General features: G+C 40.3%; 1 protein-coding gene across 9 annotated transcripts; it reads left to right on the top strand.

The window, feature by feature from the left end:
• Positions 1-4,907: 4,907 nt before the first annotated feature.
• On the top strand, positions 4,908-7,310 carry LOC120421046 (uncharacterized). 9 transcript variants are annotated; one of them, XR_005605968.2, is made up of 5 exons: positions 4,912-5,622; positions 5,695-5,801; positions 5,860-6,010; positions 6,328-6,409; positions 6,474-7,310. XR_005605968.2 is itself a non-coding variant. In XM_039584412.2 (3 exons), exons 1-2 carry the CDS (start codon positions 5,046-5,048, stop codon positions 5,979-5,981), a joined length of 864 nt encoding a protein of 287 aa, XP_039440346.1. In that variant the 5' UTR covers positions 4,908-5,045; the 3' UTR covers positions 5,982-6,010; positions 6,328-7,310. The 9 variants fall into 9 exon arrangements, 2 of the variants coding, with proteins under 2 accessions (XP_039440346.1, XP_039440193.1); XR_005605962.2 differs by having other exon boundaries at positions 4,908-5,622; positions 5,695-6,010; positions 6,477-7,310; XR_005605946.2 differs by having other exon boundaries at positions 4,908-5,622; positions 5,695-6,010.
• Positions 7,311-15,362: the final 8,052 nt, after the last annotated feature.

Here is a 15,362-nt window from a genome sequence, read left to right as displayed (position 1 = left end):
AATAAACCGTACTGGAAATCGAATCTGGCTGGCGACTTATCGGCAGCAAAAAAATTTGGAAGCCAGACTGGACCGACTTCGACGCCAGGCAGCGGACTCGCCGTCTTCAGGAAAAGGAAGCCGAAAAAGCACGTCGCCGCAACCGAAAACATCGTCAACAAATTCAGCACCAGCAACAACAACAATCACAACAACATCATCAGCAACGCCGGCAACAGCAACACCTGCAGCAACAACAATCACATCAACATCTTCGTCGGCAACAGCACCAGACCAACTGCAACTCTGACGCAGGCCGAAACCCAAGTACGCCACATTTTAACTTAAAGGACAATCAATTCGACCAGGACAACGCAAGTAGCAGCAACTTTTTCACTCATTCGTCAACCAAATTGTCCGACAAGGAACTTCTAGACCAGGCAAGGGTCGAATTTTCGGGCCAACCTCCAACTACATCGAATTCAAACTTCATCAACTTCCGAAAAGGGGAAACCATCAACCCCTACCGGAAGGAAAAAACGCCAATCGTCCCACCTCTAAACGCCACCACGCCGCAGCCAGCAAAAACGTCATCACAAACTCCTGAAGTAACAGACAGTATGTTCTGTCTGGACCCAATGAAGCCGCCCATAGTACGCCTAACTGAACAGTCTGCAGTCGGCGATGGCCGTTTCCTGCTGGCCAGACTCCGCGAAATTAAAGTCTATGACAATCTCAGACTATACTTGGCGTATCTGAAGGACCAAAAACCGGACGTCTGCATAGACGGACTAACACTAACCAGCATGCATGTCTTTTTTGCATCCAATGGCCTGCCTACTGAACCTGAACATCTTATGAACATCTTCATGGAATACAACTCAACAATTGGAATTTCACCTAAGCAAACCCTCACCGACCTGGAAACCTACAGAAATATGTAACAACTAGAAGACTTCAATACCTGCAGCATTCGCGCGAAGCCGCCAACAAATTTTACCTGCCGACTACATCGTCGAATTTTTACAAGCATTGACGCCTTCTAACACGGAAGAAGAAATGACACCCTCGCAAGAGGCAGTAAGTACTATTAATAATTTAAGTATGTCTCCAAAAATTTCTTCAACGGAACAACAGAATGCGAATGAAATTCTAATTTATTGTCAGAATTTCAATCGCATGAAAAGCCCAGGCAAAATGAAGGAAATTTCTTTAAACATTCTCTCACATTCTTTCGACATTATTCTTGGAACTGAAACTAACTGGGACGAAAGCGTCCACCCTGAAGAAATTTTTGGAAACAATTATTTTGTATTCCTAGGCAATAGAAATTTAAATCTCAGTCAGAAAAAGTCAGGAGGCGGCGTCCTCTTAGCCATAAATGCCAGACTTAATCCAAAAGAAATTGTAACTGAAAAACATTTTCAATTTGAACAAGTCTGGGCCAAAGCCACTAAGCAATTCTTCTCCCAGTCATTGGGGAAAATGAAACTTTGCATTTTCTCTTTGACAATATTGCAAATTATGGACTTTTCCAAATCAATCATGTAAAAAAACCAAAGAAATTCATTTTTAGACCTTTTATTCACTAACTGTATTGAAGACTTTCATGTACAAGAATCTGTAACCCCCCTTTGGAAGAATGAAGTCTTCCATACAGCAATTGAATATTCTATTTATGTCCATAAAAACACTTTGCCCATTGACTGGGAATATGAAGAAGTCCTGGAATACAATAAAACAAACTTTGTAGAAGCCAAACGTAAACTACTTGCAATTGACTGGCAAAATTTATTTAATAATGAAGGAAATGTCGACGATTTAGTAGGAAAATTCTATACGGAAATTAACACTATAACATCTGAAACCGTACCTACTAGACGAAGACGACGTAATAACACAGGCAATAAATACCCAGTGTGGTTCACTCCACAACTAAGAAATTTAAAAAATAGAAAACAAAAAGCCTACAAACTATACAGAAACAATACAAATGACACAAATCTTCTGAATTATCTGAATATTTCCGACCATTTTTTTTCGGCACTCAATTCTGCCAACGAAGAATATAATAGTAAAGTCGAATCTGAAGTCAAATCATGCCCGAAAAATTTCTTTAATTACGTAAAATCCAAATCCAAAAGTAGTAACTTCCCATCGCAAATGCAACTGGACGAAAATGTAGGCAGTAACTCAAAAGAAATTTGCAATCTTTTTTCAAAATTTTTCAAAGAAGTATACACCTCATTTTCCGAAGAAGACCGCGACCGCGACTACTTTTCATATATACCGGAATTTCCAAATGACGTCTCAGTCAATTCTTTGTCAGAAACGGAAGTACGCCAGGCATTGAAGGACTTAGACTCATCAAAAGGACCAGGACCCGACGGAATAGCACCTGCATTCCTAAAGAACCTTGCAGAAGAATTGACATATCCACTGCATCATCTTTTCAACATGTCAATAAATACAGGAAAATTCCCACAAACATGGAAAAAGTCTTTTTTGGTGCCTATTTTCAAGTCAGGCCCAAAATCAGACATACGTAATTATCGCGGAATTGCCCTTTTGTCTTGCATTCCAAAACTTTTCGAATCTATTATAAATGAAAAAATCTTTCAGCAAGTAAAAAACCGCATCACATGTAAACAGAACGGCTTTTTTAAAGGCCGCTCTACTAGCACCAACCTTTTAGAATTTGTAAATTTTACACTGAATGCAATGCATAATCGCAATTTCGTAGAAGCAATTTACACAGACTTTAGTAAGGCATTTGACAGAATCGACATACCATTATTACTCTTCAAACTGCAGAAAATTGGAATTCAACCGAATCTTTTGGAATGGCTTAAGTCATATTTGACTAAGCGCGAACAAATTGTTCGCTTCCAAAATGTACTATCGGAATCAATTCACGTCACCTCTGGGGTTCCGCAAGGATCCCATCTAGGATCTCTTCTTTTCATCTTGTATGTAAACGACATTTCCTTCATTCTTAAAAAAATTAACGTACTTGTATATGCAGACGACATGAAATTGTATATGGAAATAGGAAATGCCAATGACAGTCATGTATTCCAAAACGAAATTAATCTTTTCTACACATGGTGTAGTAAAAGCCTACTCCAATTGAATGTAAAGAAATGTAATTCCATTGCCTTCAGCAGAAAACATGAAACACCAAACATAACAGTATTATTAGGAAACCAACCAGTAGAAAAATGCAAAGTAGTACGTGATCTAGGTGTCATCCTAGACTCACAACTAACTTTTGTAGAACACTATAACACAATAATAAACAAGGCAAAAAGTACATTAGGCTTTATAAAGCGCTTTGCATTCAACTTCCAGGACCCGTATACTATTAAATTACTCTATATAACGTATGTCAGGCCACTCTTGGAATACTGTAGTATCGTCTGGAATCCATACTATGCCGTACACCAAGCACGTATTGAATCTGTCCAAAAACAATTCTTACTGTACGCACTACGTAAACTTAACTGGACTGCATTTCCTCTCCCATCGTATGAAGCACGCTGCATGCTCATAAACATACAATCATTACAAGAACGTCGTAAAGTTGCCATGCTCTCTTTCATCAACGACATTATTTCTCAACGCATACAGTCAGCAGCATTATTTTCAGTAATACGCAATAGTATTCATGAACCAAGCCGTACTCTTAGAAATTCACCACTTTTTAGAATAACTGCATACACGACAAATTATTTAAAAAATTCGCCATTAAATCAAATGATGCGCTTTTATAATGAAAATTCACAGTACATACATTTCGACATGTCTAAACCGGAACTACGAAAAAATCTGTACAATAGAAATAATATCTAGTATGTAAGAAAATTGTAAGTAGTCTACATAAGCTTGACGAATAAACAATAAACTAACTAGAGAGCACTTGGGGTCTTCGAGCGGAGAATCCTGCGTTCTATCTTCGGCGGCAAGCAAGTAGGAGACCGGTGGCGCAGGCGCATGAACTTCGAGCTGTACCAAGACTACAAACATGCTGATATCGTAAAAGTCATCAAGCACGACAGGCTGAAGTGGGCTGGACATGTAGCCAGAATGTCGGACGAGCGGGTGGCTAAAACGATATTCAGCAGCGAACCTGGACGGGGTCGTCGGCTTCGTGGAAGGCCTCGTACGCGTTGGATGTGTGCAGTCGACAAAGATGCAAGAGCGGCCAACATTGTGGGCGACTGGAGACGAGCGGCCCAAGATCGAGCACCCTGGAAATCTTCGATTAGTTCAGCGTTGAGTCGATAGACCTGTTGCTGATAAAGTAAGTAAAGTAAGTAATCAACATTTTTTATAAAACTTATGCCAGATTCGGATGAGAAAAAATATTTCCAACGATTTGGTGTACAACTTTTCAATATTTGTCTGATTTTTCTATGAGAAAACTGTAAATTTAGAAAAAGATAGTAATTTGGACTATTTGGCAAGAAAGTCTGTCAAAAACTTGGTCATTGTACACAAAAAAATGGAGCCTGACACTAGGCCTGACATTTCAAAGGGCACAATACTTTTGTAAACAATAGTGTATCCCTTTCACTCGAATGACAGTTTACATTAGGTGTGAAAGGGACACACTCTTGTCTAAAAAAGTTATGTGCCCTAATGAAATGGCAAGCACGAAATAAGCTTTATCGCTGTAAACAATAATATCAGCAATCTAAGCTTCATTTTAGGACCCAATTATTGACGACCGCGACCTTTACGTTCATCACCCTTGCTTCTCACTACGAAATTTTCATCCAACCTCGATCGCTGCCAAAACTACTTTGCTGTCATCACCGCGGTGATTTCGTCACAAACTTTCCCCTTTTTCACAGTCGCCAAAACGAGTCGAGTTGACTCATCATCTGCGAAGCTCGTAAAAATTTAGTGAAAAAGCTGTTTAATTTTTACTTTTGCTGCTAAACCGTGGAAATTAGGTACAAGTGAACCTTTAAAATTGCCGAATCGTTAAAATACAGTGAAGTTTCGGTGGAAAACGCTTGTTTTGTCGCATTTCATTTGTCAACGATTTCAAACGTTTCAAAATGGCTTCATCGTTGGACCGAATTTTCGCCAAATCTGCGTACTTCAAGGACGACGACGATGAGGACACCTGCTCGGGCAGCGAGACGGAAACGGTGCCGGAGGATGCCAGCGTCGAATCGGACGAGGAGTATGAACCCGCCGTGAAGCGGCGCCGCAGCGGTGGCGTAGCGCCAGCAGTTCCGGAACAGAAGGTCGAGCGCAATCCGACGCGGCGGCCAAACCCGAAGGTCGTCAATAGGAACGCGGTCATGGCGCGGGAGAATCGACTGCGGAAGAAGCAGCACGTGGAGAATCTGGAGCGGGAGATTGCGCGGTTGAAGGAGCGGCGGGAACGGGACCAGAAGGCGCTGCGGAAGGCCGGAAAGCAGGTCCGGGCGTTGACGCGGGAGCGGGACCATTTGAAGGCGGTCGTGGCGAACAAGAGTGGGATTATGGCCGTGCTGAGGGCGGTCCGGGACGGTGCGGGGCTGCCGATGACGTCGTCACTGAGCAAGTACGGAACGACGGCGAAGGCGGGAAGCAGCTGCGACGAGGGATTCGGAGCGTCGCCGAATCCGGCCAGCGAACACAACAACGGTACGGAGGCCGATCCGGTCCTGATCCGTGACGAATGGTTGCTGAACGAAGAATCCGCTTTCTCCTTCACAGATCTAGGTTTGTCCGTCGAGGACGGCCTGTTTGGTGGCGCGGCAGATCTGCTGCCGGCGGACGAGCTGCTGTCCGCGATGGATGGCGCGTGCGACGCCGACCAGCAAGTAATTACCACAGAACATAACTATTTTGAGCACAGTAATCACACCTCGTTGGACTCAGGTTCGGAACAGGCCGGCGTTTGCGTCCACATCGTGCCGGGCGGCCGCGTCTCGGTCGAGTTTTGCCACTCCTGTGCGGTGAGCTCGCGGCTCGCGTGGCTCGAGGAGGAGCAGGAGCGATGAACGCCGCAAAGGGTCAGGTCAAGTAGAATGTCTGTATCGAGTTTATGCTATTTCTTAAACACACACACACACACACTTTTTGAGGGACAAACTTTGTAAAGAAGGGTTATTTATGCACCGTTAGGAGGGGTTCCCAACCAGTTTGCTAAGGCTCTTTTCCGTTATTCCTTATTACATTAATAAGATTTCCATTTTCCCCCATCAAATACAAACTAGACAATAGAAAGAGAGTTGAATTTCAAACAAGTTGGAGCGAATGACGCATATAGAATAAAATCGCAAACAAAAACCATGTTTTGGCATAAAAAAAAACACGTTACTAGTTAATTGTGTGTTGCATTTTCAGCGGATCCTCGCTCAACAGTCACGGAATCGCAGTTTGAGGTGAATGGCGCGGAGATCTGCCACCAACAGCATTGGAGACCAAGGTGGGGCGATCAAGCTTCTACGTGCCGTTGAGCTATTTAATCCTTTCTCCATTAACAATTACAGCAGATCGGCTCAAACCCCGAACGGAAACACTCAGGAGCAACAATAAGCGCTCTCAGCGTAGTCTGCGTCGTCGTCGTTCCGGTCTCTAAAGAATGTATCGTTCCAATTCCGTCTCCGCAAGCGGCAGCACCGACAATGCAGTTCGATCCGACGGAGTGACCTTAAAATGAGAGGACACCTTCCTATAAGTCGTCCCCATTTTGGTCCGGGGATCGTCGGATCGGGCTGAATCCCGTCGTGTGCTACTGCCCTGTCCTCTCGCGTTGCCCTCCCCCCCTCAAGAAGGTCACCTCTGCTTTCACGCTGCTTTCTCTGTTTCTCTGGACCGGATCCGTGTTTTCTTTCAGAATGAGACCGGTTGGACTTCGCTGTGGAAAGCCCGTTTTGAGACTGCAACAACTTGCTGATGCAAAGAAAAACAATCCCCGGTAGGTACTCTATTGCCCATTACCTCCAACTTGTCGAGCAAATGTTGAGTAATTTTCTTATGTTGACTTTTTCCCACAAACAAACAAACAAAATAAACCATCCACAACCAAACCACCTGTGTACAACGTACAACACACACACAAAACAGCGGTAGGAAAAGATAGAGCGGTAAATTTCATTGAAGAAAAGTGTTTTGTGTGCGAAAGTTTTGAAAAGTTGCCGTAAAGAAAGGTCGGTCAGTGTTTTTGTTATTTTAATATATATAAGTGATTTATTCGGATTAGGATCTAATAGAAGGTAAGCGCTACTGAACATAAACAAACCACACTACTTTATTGTTTCTAAAGAGACGCATAACATAACTTAAACGAAACAAAATAAAGTTTCATATTAGTTTTTAGCAATCCATCGGCGATATCTACTTTAGATTGATTTGCATCCGAAATCCCTTCGTCCAGCTTCATTCATTAACAAATCTTATCTAATTTTACTCTCTATACAAACATTGGAGAAAACCCATTCGGCACCCCCAAAAGTTCAACTCCATTTCTCCAAAAAGACTTGGTTTGTTTGATTTGTTTTTTTTTTCTGTAGAGCCTTGACACCACTGCGACCAATTATAAGAATAAGTTAGATATGCCCAAAGAAGCTTTTTTACATCATCAACTCAATCTTAAAAAAAACTCAATCATACAAACCTCCATAGGGACGTGGCGTTACATCGTGCTGCCATCTGGTGTTTTGAAGTGCAAGAGTGGAAAAGTGCTGAGTCATCGTCTAAAAATAGACGGCGTCCTATCTCGTCCAGCAAAATGAAGTCGATAAAGTAGTTGGTTTCGATGAGAAAAAGTGGAAAATGTGGTCTAAAAATAGCGACGCCATCCCCCTATAGGCGATCAAATGTCAAAATTACCCACCACTAGAGGGCGCTGAAACTTGGGGTGATGTTTTCATTATATTCTACAGCGAGTAAATTGATTTGAAATTTGAAATTGTTTTATTTCATCATAAAATCAACCTTAATAGCAAATTTTACCATTTTCAGGTAAGAAATAAATAGCTTAATTGATATAAACAAAAATATTTTTGTGATGGCTGATTTAATCTGTTCATTATCTGATTCAAAATAAGGGAATGTTTTAATCAACCAAAACCTAACTAATCAATTGAGAATGTAGATTATTCAAGTGGACAAATATTTTTTAAAGTCACTTCTACCATAAAAGCAAAGCTCAGCTTGAAAAATGATATTTGGAATAATTTTCAAAATTAGCAATCTAACCTCATTCTCGCGTTTTCAATCCGGATCTCTGAATTTTCAATGAAAATGGCAAATTAGCAAAAAAAAATCAAAAAGTCTGTAGATTGAGGTTTTGCAGCGCGACTGTGTTTCAAATGTAGGTGGCGCCAAAATGGGGTTACTTGCCAAAAATCGTATTCCTTTCTGCTGGATTGAAGAACAAAATCGCTTATTTCTCATGATTCCCTGCATCAATCTTAATGAAACTAGTTGCAAAAGACGACAAAATTTTTTGCTTTAAAATAATGAACATCATTTTTTGGGCGCGCAAAAATTTGTGCACTTTTTCTTTAAAAAAACATGTTTTGGAACACGAAAAAATGAGTTTCCCCGTAAATATCAAAGAAATAAACAGTTATATAAATGATAACAGATGTGTTAACGTATATTCAACAATTTTCATTGATTTTTGACCAAATAGTCCAAATTACTATCTTTTTCTAAATTTCCAATTTTCTCATAGAAAAATCAAACAAATATTGGAAAGTTATACACCAAATTGATGGAAATAATTTTTCTCATCCGAATCCGGCATAAGTTCAATAAAAATGTTGATTTTGAAGGTTAAAACACATTTTTTCGAAAAATCATAGGTTTACGCTATTTGTTCATAGGTGGTGGCATGTATCTTTTAGCTTTGCTGCAAATTCTCTATAGAACTTTTTTTTTTTTTCAGTTTATAACATCGACTTGATACAAAAAATGTTATGATGAAAGCAAGGTATTATTAATGATGTGTTTTCTAAAAGAAATTGAAAACCCAATTTTCACCAATAGAATATTTTTAATCGTACAAATTCTTAATCAAACAAGCGTTTATGACAAACGCGAGCATAGCAAGCTTCCCATGCGCCAGTGACGACGCACACTGCGGTTTTGGTTTTCTAGTTTTGGTACGAGCCCAAAAACCGAACAAAGCAGGCGCAAAGCAAAACCGAGTTAACCGCACAGTGGGAAGCTTGCCATTCAGCATCTACGAAAGTGAGAGAGTCAGAGATAGCTATTTTTAAAACCACACCACCACACACTCAACCGCGAGAACCTTACGTAGATAGCCATTGGCGTTGCGAACATTGAAAACTTTGAAAACGATATAAAGCTTAGAAGCTCAGAAAGCTCCTATTGGAATCCAATGAACTCTGTTAAATAAACTTACGAAATCACGACAAAATGAAGCCTACTTAAAGGCGATTTTAGGAGCACACGGGAAACAAATTGTTTGTAGCGGGATGAATGTCCTAAGTCACAAAAGTTTTTGCATAAACATTGGACAGTTATGCAAAAACCGGACAGAGCAAAAGAAACCGAAAAGCTACGATATCTTATAAGTATATGTATACATGTTGGAGGAAACATCGGTAGACAAGCTACTACAAATGAGTATAAGTCGAGTCCGTCGAGCCAAACATATATGCGCCAACATTCTCGCGCCAGTATTCGAAGCTCAACTTGACAAATTGTCGACTTGGCGACGAAGCGTCGAAAATCAATGCAGTGTGATTTTTTGGCGATTTTTCCGATCAATATTCATGCTGTATCGTCTTATTTACGAAGATGAAAATGACGTCCAGCCATAAAGTAAAACCTATACCTTTCTTTAGTAAGAAAGGCAAAAAGTAAATCGTTCTAAAAGTTGTTCGGGATTGCCGATCGATGTCAAATTTGTTTCAGATGCTCACTCATGGTCTGTACTATGAATGTAGGAAGAAATTTCGGATAAAATCAGAAATGAAAAATGTTGGCGAATGTCACCAGGTGGGCTTTTACCTTTTTTTAGGGATTTTTTTTCTTATGGTAGGTTAATCAAACGGCTCTAACTCCAGAACCATATTATGAATCTAGATGAAAATTTGGGAGGTTGTAGAACTTAAAAAATGCAATTTTTGAAATAAATAAAAGATATGAAAATGAAAAAAATTTACCATATTTTCATTTGAAAACTGTGTATTTTGTTGAAAAGTCTGTCCACATCCGAAAACAGATGGATATTTCGAAATTTGAGCGGCAACTCGCCCAGATTCAGCACACTAGCTTTCATCTGCATTCAGAAGAATCAAAATCGGATTCAGGGGAGCTGAGAACGACGCGACACAAAATTTGGCAAAATTTTACCACATACGAACATCACTAGGTCTCCACGGAATTTATTTTCTCAAAATTCGAGGGTTGGAGATAGACGAGTTCTGTCAAGATGAATCGATAGAGCGTCGAAAATCAATGCAGTGTGATTTTTTGGCGAATTTTCATGCTGTATCGTCTTATTTACGAAAGGTGAAAATGACGTCCAGCCATAAAGTTAAACCTATACCTTTCTTTAGTAAGAAAGGCAAAAATGGTTTTGTTTTCTGCTGCACGAAGGGGAACTTAGCGAAAATGTTACATTCAACAAAAGTTGTTTACAAATTATATATCTCTATGAACTAGAGATTACCAACAAAGCTCATATTTCCACAAAACATACTCTGAAATGTCCTCTAGTACCGATCGGGATTAGTTTTTCGAAAACTTTAACCATTTTCGAGAAATTTGAATTTTTGTAAAAAAAGTCCCCGGTGATGCACTCAATCGTTAAGTGGTGCTGACATGGAAATTCAAAAAAATCATCAGCAGATTGATTTTCTTGGAGAATTTTGGGAGCGATTTTCTTTTGCGTGATTTGCCTCCTCTCTTTCGCGGGTGAAGTAAGTCGAGATTGACATAATTTGTAGCAAACATTTCAATAAGCGCTAAATCTCACGTACAACTCTGGAGTTTTTTTTTAAAAAGGTCCATTAAACCAAATTTTAAATTTTTGCTTTTTGGGTGTTTTTTAATACCCCTGACTTAAGGCGGTTTCAAGAACACCCAAAAAGCAAAAACTGGAAATTTGGTTTATTGGACCTAGAGGGTGACGATTCTCGAGATTTTCAATTTCCCGGGAATCGAGAGTTGAGTTTTGCCATTTCCCGGGAATTCCCGGGACCCGGGATTTTTTTTAACTAGCCAATAGTGTCAATAGCTTGAAAAGAAAGGTAAAATAAAGTTTCTTTTTTTTAATGAATTCAGATACAATTAATTCATACTAATCCAATGAAACGTGAATTTAAGTGACCTCATTATTTTGAGGAAATATTTCTACATTTTGATTTTTTCCCTCAATCTGCAAATACAAAATAGTTTCTTGAGCCTTTTTGGGAATCGAAGTTGCAGTTTAAAATGTTGTTCATTCGCACTGAGTGATTTTTCAAAAGTTACACAAACTTGTTGTTGAACTTGTTATTAGATTTTTTGAAAGTAAAAAAAATAACTGATATATAATTTTTCATTTATGCCATATGGCACTTTTGCAATATGATGAATAACAACTCAAAACAAATACTTTAAGTTGATTTTTTCCTTATTAACACCTAAACTCCCAAGCTCGACAAAAAGGGGGAATTTCCATACAAATTCCCCCTTTTTCTCGAGTTTGGGAGTTTAGGTGTTAAGGTCAACTGTAAATGTTCACAATTAGCGGACACTTACTTTACAAAGAATGCCTGATTTTATCCCCAAAATATAATTTAATATGCAAAACACAAAACGACTTATTGACATCAAAAAAGGAAATTACCTGGATACAGCAAAATTGACTTACTTAGAATTAAAAAAACTAGATTATGAGTATTGCTATGCTCGAGAGAAGATATGGAAATTAAACTTATCTTGTAAAGGCTTTTTCCTCTTAGAAATAATAAATATTTCATTTCTGGTGTGTAACTGCTAAAAATGCTTCAAGTTTAATTTTTGGGTCCACATTTTTTAGTTATTCTCTACTATAGTTATTCTAATTTTTGAAAAGTTAAAATTTACACTTTTAGAATAAGAAGATTAGAGAAGCATTGGTTTATTCAAACTTGATAATCGAACATTGAAAATCCAATGTTCTAAACAGTTTCGAATTTAAAAAAAAAATCTGATTAGTTTATTGATTTTGGTTCGATATTTATAAGAATAAAATTTCCCGGGAGTCTCGACCAAATTTCCCGGGAATCGAGAGGTCCAAAAATGGCCGATTTCCCGGGAATTCCCGCTCGTCACCCTCTAATTGGACCTTTAAAAAAAACTCCAGAACTTATGTTAGTGACGCTTTATGGAATGTTAGCGATGAATTACACTACTCGACAAAACAAAACTTGTGTCAAGGGATTGACGATATCTCATCGGTTCCTCAGAGAAAAGGCATCCCCGAATCCGATGCAATCGACAGAATTTGATTTTATGTCCACGCGGACTGACGAGAAGCTGGTAAATTTTTTAACATAAAAAAATCGAACAATTTAAAAAAAACTTGCGTCTCCTCCCAACTATATGAGCCATCTACAAAAATATGGAGGCGCCTGGTGCATAGCCATTTCCTTTAAGCACAACGGAAACAACCAATACAAATGTATAAAAAAGTTGTCAAGTTCGGGGGGTACACAGCTAGCATTTTTTGTACGATTATAAAAATAAATATTAAAAGTTTAAAATTAAAATATTTGAAAAACATTTTTTTTAAATATATTTGTTTACTAAAATTTTATGTTACTCAAAGGTCTATAGGTACTTCGGGATGTCCATGGTAATCCAAGGACTCCCTAGAGTTAAGATCTATGAGTCTACCGCCGTAACAAGCAAGAGGTCGTCGGATTTTGACCCCGGATTATGTGCGTATAGCATCAGTGGATATGGTAGACTACTATATGAATGTAATGGGATGTCCATGGTCATCCAAGGACTCCCTGGAGTTAAGATCTATGAGTCTACCGCCGTAACAAGCAAGAGGTCGTCGGATTTTGACCCCGGATCATGTGCGTATAGCATCAGTGGATATGGTAGACTACTATATGAATGTAATGGGATGTACATGGTCATCCAAGGACTCCCTGGAGTTAAGATCTACGAGTCTACCGCCGTAACAAGCAAGAGGTCGTCGGATTTTGACCCCGGATCATGTGCGTATAGCACCAGTGGATATGGTAGACTACTATATGAATGTAATGGGATGTACATGGTCATCCAAGGACTCCCTGGAGTTAAGATCTATGAGTCTACCGCCGTAACAAGCAAGAGGTCGTCGGATTTTGACCCCGGATCATGTGCGTATAGCACCAGTGGATATGGTAGACTACTATATGAATGTAATGGGATGTACATGGTCATCCAAGGACTCCCTGGAGTTAAGATCTACGAGTCTACTGCCGTAACAAGCAAGAGGTCGTCGGATTTTGACCCCGGATCATGTGCGTATAGCACCAGTGGATATGGTAGACTACTATATGAATGTAATGGGATGTACATGGTCATCCAAGGACTCCCTGGAGTTAAGATCTACGAGTGTACCGCCGTAACAAGCAAGAGGTCGTCGGATTTTGACCCCGGATCATGTGCGTATAGCATCAGTGGATATGGTAGACTACTATATGAATGTAATGGGATGTACAAGGTCATCCAAGGACTCCCTGGAGTTAAGATCTATGAGTCTACCGCCGTAACAAGCAAGAGGTCGTCGGATTTTGACCCCGGGTCATGTGCGTATAGCATCAGTGGATATGGTAGACTACTATATGAATGTAATGGGATGTACATGGTCATCCAAGGACTCCCTGGAGTTAAGATCTACGAGTCTACTGCCGTAACAAGCAAGAGGTCGTCGGATTTTGACCCCGGATCATGTGAGTATAGCATCAGTGGATATGGTAGACTACTATATGAATGTAATGGGATGTACATGGTCATCCAAGGACTCCCTGGAGTTAAGATCTACGAGTCTACCGCCGTAACAAGCAAGAGGTCGTCGGATTTTGACCCCGGATCATGTGAGTATAGCATCAGTGGATATGGTAGACTACTATATGAATGTAATGGGATGTCCATGGTCATCCAAGGACTCCCTGGAGTTAAGATCTATGAGTCTACCGCCGTAACAAGCAAGAGGTCGTCGGATTTTGACCCCGGATCATGTGCGTATAGCATCAGTGGATATGGTAGACTACTATATGAATGTAATGGGATGTACAAGGTCATCCAAGGACTCCCTGGAGTTAAGATCTACGAGTCTACTGCCGTAACAAGCAAGAGGTCGTCGGATTTTGACCCCGGATCATGTGCGTATAGCACCAGTGGATATGGTAGACTACTATATGAATGTAATGGGATGTACATGGTCATCCAAGGACTCCCTGGAGTTAAGATCTACGAGTGTACCGCCGTAACAAGCAAGAGGTCGTCGGATTTTGACCCCGGATCATGTGCGTATAGCATCAGTGGATATGGTAGACTACTATATGAATGTAATGGGATGTACAAGGTCATCCAAGGACTCCCTGGAGTTAAGATCTATGAGTCTACCGCCGTAACAAGCAAGAGGTCGTCGGATTTTGACCCCGGGTCATGTGCGTATAGCATCAGTGGATATGGTAGACTACTATATGAATGTAATGGGATGTACATGGTCATCCAAGGACTCCCTGGAGTTAAGATCTATGAGTCTACTGCCGTAACAAGCAAGAGGTCGTCGGATTTTGACCCCGGATCATGTGCGTATAGCATCAGTGGATATGGTAGACTACTATATGAATGTAATGGGATGTACATGGTCATCCAAGGACTCCCTGGAGTTAAGATCTATGAGTCTACCGCCGTAACAAGCAAGAGGTCGTCGGATTTTGACCCCGGGTCATGTGCGTATAGCATCAGTGGATATGGTAGACTACTATATGAATGTAATGGGATGTACATGGTCATCCAAGGACTCCCTGGAGTTAAGATCTACGAGTCTACTGCCGTAACAAGCAAGAGGTCGTCGGATTTTGACCCCGGATCATGTGAGTATAGCATCAGTGGATATGGTAGACTACTATATGAATGTAATGGGATGTACATGGTCATCCAAGGACTCCCTGGAGTTAAGATCTACGAGTCTACCGCCGTAACAAGCAAGAGGTCGTCGGATTTTGACCCCGGATCATGTGAGTATAGCATCAGTGGATATGGTAGACTACTATATGAATGTAATGGGATGTCCATGGTCATCCAAGGACTCCCTGGAGTTAAGATCTATGAGTCTACCGCCGTAACAAGCAAGAGGTCGTCGGATTTTGACCCCGGATCATGTGCGTATAGCATCAGTGGATATGGTAGACTACTATATGAATGTA

This window comes from Culex pipiens, chromosome 1 (assembly GCF_016801865.2).
Source record: "Culex pipiens pallens isolate TS chromosome 1, TS_CPP_V2, whole genome shotgun sequence".
In the NCBI taxonomy this organism is placed as follows: Eukaryota; Metazoa; Arthropoda; class Insecta; order Diptera; family Culicidae; genus Culex; species Culex pipiens.
This window is presented reverse-complemented; position numbering and strand designations above follow the sequence as displayed.

Coding starts and splice junctions, on each gene's coding strand:
- LOC120421046 (XM_039584412.2), top strand. CDS start 5,046: ATGGCTTCATCGTTGGACCGAATTTTCGCCAAATCTGCGTACTTCAAG. Junction 5,623..5,694: donor GGCCAGCGAACACAACAACG/GTACGGAGGCCG, acceptor TCTCCTTCACAG/ATCTAGGTTTGTCCGTCGAG.